This window comes from Lagopus muta, chromosome 18 (assembly GCF_023343835.1).
Source record: "Lagopus muta isolate bLagMut1 chromosome 18, bLagMut1 primary, whole genome shotgun sequence".
NCBI classification, from domain to species: Eukaryota; Metazoa; Chordata; class Aves; order Galliformes; family Phasianidae; genus Lagopus; species Lagopus muta.
In genome coordinates this window covers 4,801,501-4,807,442 of record NC_064450.1, presented here as the reverse complement: position 1 = coordinate 4,807,442, position 5,942 = coordinate 4,801,501, and the positions used below count along the sequence as shown (strand labels likewise).

The following is a 5,942-nucleotide window of genomic DNA, read 5'->3' as shown; positions in this document are numbered from 1 at the left end:
CATCCTTCAGCTGAGCAGAGCTGAAGATGAGAGACATGAGATACACATTTCCAGGTTCTTCTCGTTCTGGTTCTCAGCTTGAAGCATCCTGCAGCTACCAGGCCTGGGAGGTGTCTGCACTACACACACTTCCCACCCATCCCATACCTCACCTTCATTCATCAGTTGCCTGTTCAGATAAAGAGTTTCTACATCTACATTCACAGTCTTAATGTACCTGAGATAGATAGGATAAGTCAGAAAAATCTTTCAAGAGAAGTCCACAGCTGCTAGAACATTGTTTTATTGTTAGTTCTGCACAGACCCTTCAGCACATAAAAATAATAATCCGTTGAGTACAGTGATTCAGAAGTCTGTTTCATGGCTTCTCAGGCTGCAGATTTCTCTAGCAGCATTAGTGCCTGAGGCCACCAGCCTCTGCAGGCATGGAAAAAAAGCAGAACCCAACTAAAACCCAACAGAAAGAACTTGTGCTCGGACATCAGGTTATTTCAAGCCCACTGATACCCTACAGTTCAGGTCTTTATATAAATATAGCAGCAGAGGCATCACAGTGTCAACCTGAGAGCCACAGCAGTACATTAACCAGTAGTAACAGCAGCATTGCCCTCTGTACTGCGGGCTGTGGGTGAGGCACAGGGAACAGATATGGCTTTAGGGGTTACAAGCAAATGCTGGAAAGGCATTGGCAACCTTAGTGCCACTGCTGGAGAGGTTAACACTGAGAGATCAACACCACTGAAGTTTAAAGGGCAGGCAGAACTAGACACTGTTAAAAAGAAATTAACTTAGGATTAAAACAAACAAACAAAAATAATCTGAATTTCTCTACCTTCAGAAAGTCAGCATTGCCTGCAGGGTTAAAACAAAACACTCCCTTGCTGCCTTCCAAGGAAAAATGTTCCATCCAAAACTCAACCACGAAGTTCAGCATTAGCAGCCCTGAGCAAAAGCACGTGAACTCGTTTGTAGCATAAGGCTTCTATTGGTAACACTTAAATAAGGACTAAGAGATGGGGGAGCAAGGAGAGGAGCCATCCAAAACAGAATCCCATTTGGAAAGCGTGACACCATCCCAGACTGCTGTGGGGAACAGTGCTTGGAGGCACTGCAAAACATCTGAGGCAGCAGCCTCTAACCTACACAGGAGAAGGAGACTTTGTGCCTCTTGGCAAGAGGTCTGCAGGGCCTTAGTTCCCTGGTTTTTGGAGAAACACTCCCTAAATTCACAGAAACTGGTTTCCTGGAAATCGGTGTTGCTAAGGTGATATTGTAGGTAGAAGAGAGCAGTGGGAAAAAGACTCACTTCTGCATTTTCTTGAAATGCTCCATGGCTAAATTCCTCAATATCCTCTGGTCCCACTGCTGGAAGAAGGAAGAGAGCCAGCAAGATGCAACGATCATCCCTCCAAGCAGTGCAGCTCCTGCCAGTCTGTTTCACTCTCACATCTGACTCGCATTCTGAAAAACTCCTTAATGAGTCTCTGTGCTTCTTCCTTCACTGCAAGAGAAGCAGCACCCCCTTTGACATGATACTTAGACACGTGCCCCCGCTGCAGACATCACCTCATCGAGCATCCCGATAACCAACTCACCAGTCTTGCGAGCAGGGTTCTGATCTGCAGTCAGTAAGTGAGACAGGTGCCGAGCAAAGCCCTTAAACAGGTCCTGCAGGGATGGGGAGGATAAAGAGCAGCAAGGAGACATCAATAATTTCACCAGACTTATTTCTGCATTTGTTCTGCCCTGAGCATAGACTGGCTGTAGCACCAAGCATCCACAGATTTATACTGATTTATACTACAGGACTGCTACAAGCCTGCAAACTCACCCGACCCTGTAGTGTGTGCCATGCACACACATGTTGCCTTGTAGAAAACATCATGTAAACCAGACCAAAACTCAATTTCATCTGCTGCCACTCCACAGCACGAGTTCCTAAAATCTTGCTAGTGTTTAGTACAAAAACATGAGCAATAACAAGTGCAGGACTGACAAGATACCACTTCAGATTACACACAAATCCTTTCTTGCAAGAGAGGAACTGCTGCACCTACCCATCAAAGACATGACCTGGAAATGAAATGTGGTACCATTATCCTATTTCCCTTCTCAGAGCCCCAGATCACTAGGGAGATGCAGTTTCCTTCTGCTACAGAAGTTGTTGGGCTGTACCTACCTTGGAAGCAAATTTGCCACCCTTGTAGAACGGGGTCAAATATTTAACAACGATGTCTGCTGTCTCTTTGAGGGACATGCTTTTGGCCACAGGTTGTATGGTCTTGCTGGCTCCTTCTTTATCACTCTGCAATAAGTTTGGATCAAAAGTCACCTTCTTCTTTGTCAGACCCACACTTCTGCTTTCTGGCTGGGACAGAATAGAAGATTTTGCTGCTGTTCGCATCCGCTTTGTTGCAGGACTTTCTGTATCCTGGAGATGGGACAGAAGAAAACCAAAACCACCAATTCCTGCATCAGTGTTCTGAGAAAAGGAATCTTTGCAGCATCCTGCAGGCTCTTCCTACATGAATACCATGCAAGGAGTCTATGCAACTCCTTCTTGGGTACATTAAGCTCTGCAGACATAATATACTTTCTTAGACTGGCTTTGAAAACACCCTTCAAAGCTACTACCTATTTCTTCGTGCTCTTACTAAGGCAGCTAATTGCAAGACCCTGTTTTATACAGGAAAGGCTGGCAGGAAAAGATTCCCTGGGATGTTTGCTGAGATTACAGCCCTCAGGAAGAATCAGCCTCTTCAGAAGTGCCACAGCCCTGTTCAACAACAAAAAAGCAAGAAGCAAACAGCACTGTTCATTACAGACAGCTCCTAGGCAGTCTTGGATGCCAAAACAAGAAGCAGAGACTGACTGTCAAGAAAGGCTGTGTGCATGATTCACTTCTGAGTAGTCCCATGGGCCACTGAGATGTGGTTGTTCCCAAAACTTGAGAAAGCAACTTTCTAAATATAGTTAGTTACAGATCTAGAAAGGGTGGAGAGTTTAATTCCAGGCAAGTTATCAGCAAAAGGTACAGTCACAGAAAAGAAACAAAGCAGAGTGGAGCAGAAGCTTTTCACTGCAGTCTGAACTGCTGGCATTCGTTCTGGGGGCAGCAGGGTGACACCAAGAGGCTCATCAACAGTTCTCCTCTCCACTGTAACTGTAGCTGGGCCATCCCCAGGTAAATAATGCTATCAGGTGAAGATCAGACCAGGAAAATCACTCCAAGTGAGAACCTTGGCACAAGGTAAGCAGAAATAGTCAAAATCAGCATACACTGAAGTCTTACCTCATCTGATCCTTGTCGCTTCCCACTCTGCCCTTCCCCAACAACAGCTTGTTCAGTTTCTGTGACACTTTCAGCAACACTAATGGAAAGAGTGGAAAGAAAGACAATTTTCAGTGGCCATGAGATTCTCCATGGTAAAGCAGGAAGTTTCCTCACCAGCCTATATATCTAATATGGATTCCCAGTTTCCAAGACCAGGCTGGCAGGGCCCTGCAGCTAACTAACAGGGCAACACAGAGAGGAGAGAGGTGGAGATTTTACCTCGATGCATCAAGTTCTTCCTGAAGGAGTTTACATTCAGCAGCCTGCTGGGTCTTACAGTCCTCCTCCCTCTCAGTCAGTGTTCCTTCTGTCTCTCCCAGCTCCTCATTCTCCCCCTGGGACTGTCCTGTCACATCTCCTCCAGGGGTGTCTTTGTTTTCCTGAGTTACAGATTTCTCTTGACATATGCTTTGAGAAGACACCTGAGGTAGTGTGCTTGCAGTACAGCTGACATCCTCTGGTGAGCTGCAACTTTTGGCTTTAGACCCACCTTTGGAAAGGGAAAAGAACTTGGAAATATCCTGTGATTCTTTTTTGGCCGCTTCCGCCAGCATTTGCTGCTTTTTGCTGGGTTTGGTCCTCTTAACAGAGCTATCCTCAAGGGCAGCTTTTGTGTCTGGACCGGTTTGCTGTTCCTTCTTCTCAGGAAGAACAACTACTACCTCAGCACTCTCACACACTGCTTTGGTTGCTCGCTTTTTTTTCTGGAAAACAGTGGATTTTGTGTCCAGTTCCAGACTGCAGTTGCTGTTGCCTTGTTTCTTTGGACAATCTTCTTTTTTGACAAGTTTTGTATCACTATCTTCCTGGATCTTCAGCAGTTCTGAAGCTGTCTGGAACAAACCGGACTTCTTTGGAAAGCCAGCTCCCACACGCTTGGGTTTGAACTAAGGAGAAAGGAAGGAGAAGATATTTATGACTTTTGTGGTCTGTGTGCAGAACTCTGAAAGGAGACAAGCTTATGAGTACAATACACTGCAGTGCATACAGCTGTAAGCTGAGGATGACTCTAAAATTGACTCAGCATCATGACCATCAACTGAGACATCAGGGAAATGGATCAGGCTAAAGTCATCGTTCCACAGTAAGGAAACAAACTGCATCTTTGGTAAGGTAAGATCAAAAAAAGACATTTATTGTACAGCCTGCAGACAGGTTCTCCATTAGGAACCAGCATGGTGTTGTTCTTACTACAAAAACAAAAGGTGGATAGAGAAAGCAATTCCAGTCTGAGTATATACTGATGGCAATAAAAAAAACTAAAACAATCATGAAAAAGCAGGTAGATAAGCCATATCTCATCTATCCCATCTGTGCTCACTCACCGAGTAAACTTGGGATGCAGGGAGGAAATCCTCCTCTGCTGGAGACTCAGATTTTGTTCCTGAGCTGCTGCTGCCTCCAGTTCCTGACCCAAAGACTGAGAACAACTCTCCTTCTTTTGATGCTTTGTTGATCTCTGCTACCTGAAAATAAAAAGGATAGAAGCAAACTCCTAGTGGCCAGAAAGAACTGGAACATCCTCAGAGACTTACGGCAAGCAGCTAACCTAAACTAAGACTTCTCTATTGTCGGTAACAGTCTGAAGAATTTCCCATTCCCTCTATTGCTAGACCTAGAGGATGCCTGGATAAGCTTGCACTGATAAATAGGTTTCTAAAGTTTGTAAACTCATAGGCTGCAGCCAATAAGGATACAAAACGAACAGAGATCTGGTTTCTCCTGGAGACATAACCAAGAAGAGAGATGTGGAAGACATTCAAGGCAAAGAGGAGTTTCTCCTTCACCTCTCCTACGCAAATACTACTCTATTTCCCTTTGAGCTGAAGCCACACCACATTAAGAGGCAAGGGCAAGCAACAGCAGATGTTAGGCCCTACCTTCTTTAGCACAGATGCCTTGTATGAGTTAGCCATTTTACTGGTTCTGAAAGCTTCATACTCCAGCTCCACCGCACAGGCATGAGGGTCTGACCTGTAACACAGGCTGGGGTGATTTCTGGCAAGACACACTTCTACATCTGCAAAGGGAACACTAATGCTTAAGCATCTCCCTGATAGCACAAAGGTTTCTACTTCTGATGCTTTAAGTCTTAAGTGATGCAGCAGTGACGTGGTGGGAAATGGAAAAGGTGTGAAAACAGATTTAAATTGAAGTCCTGTTCAGCTGTTCTGTTTGGAAGTACAATATCCCCATCTTGTGGGACAAGGAGGAATTGTGATCAGGCTGATCTAGCAGCATTACACATAGGAATCCTTGTGAAAGATGCTGTTAAGTGAAGCTACATCCTTAGATCAAATTAAAAGGCATTCCCTGAGAGCAGTAATGTTGCTTGCGGAAGAGTGAGCCCTATGTAAAGGGACTCAGTACACTATCCCTTTTCTTTCACCTCGTACCATTTTCCTACTGCTGTTGGAACCTCTTGGTTGGCACTCAAAGCTTCTTCCAGTATCTTCAAGCAGTGTTCCCGTCCCTAGGAAACACAGGATTCTCAGACATGTACAGAAATCACAGTGCCTCTAGGACTTCTGTCCCTGAAGGAGTTAAGAACAGGGAAGGCAGAATCTTTGTTCTCCTTTGCAAATCAGCAAGACCGAATGTTAAACAG

The 5,942-nt window shown here is 45.0% G+C and overlaps 1 protein-coding gene across 5 annotated transcripts in view; it reads right to left on the bottom strand.

Annotated features, from left to right (window-relative positions):
- Nucleotides 1-300: 300 nt before the first annotated feature.
- Nucleotides 301-5,942, bottom strand: part of RECQL5 (RecQ like helicase 5) — a 36,341-nt gene continuing 30,699 nt past the window's right edge. For 2 of the 5 annotated variants that reach the window (XM_048965486.1, XM_048965488.1), the window contains exons 13-20: nucleotides 5,731-5,807; nucleotides 5,215-5,308; nucleotides 4,660-4,800; nucleotides 3,554-4,221; nucleotides 3,293-3,371; nucleotides 2,180-2,431; nucleotides 1,596-1,668; nucleotides 302-1,522 (exon numbers count right to left, since the gene is read on the bottom strand). In XM_048965486.1, the coding sequence (XP_048821443.1) occupies nucleotides 1,401-1,522; nucleotides 1,596-1,668; nucleotides 2,180-2,431; nucleotides 3,293-3,371; nucleotides 3,554-4,221; nucleotides 4,660-4,800; nucleotides 5,215-5,308; nucleotides 5,731-5,807 (1,506 nt within the window). In that variant the 3' untranslated portion in view covers nucleotides 302-1,400. Of the gene's footprint in view, nucleotides 1,523-1,595; nucleotides 1,669-2,179; nucleotides 2,432-3,292; nucleotides 3,372-3,553; nucleotides 4,222-4,659; nucleotides 4,801-5,214; nucleotides 5,355-5,730; nucleotides 5,808-5,942 lie in introns of those variants that run through there. The other 3 variants (XM_048965487.1, XM_048965489.1, XM_048965490.1) reach the window with 3 other exon arrangements.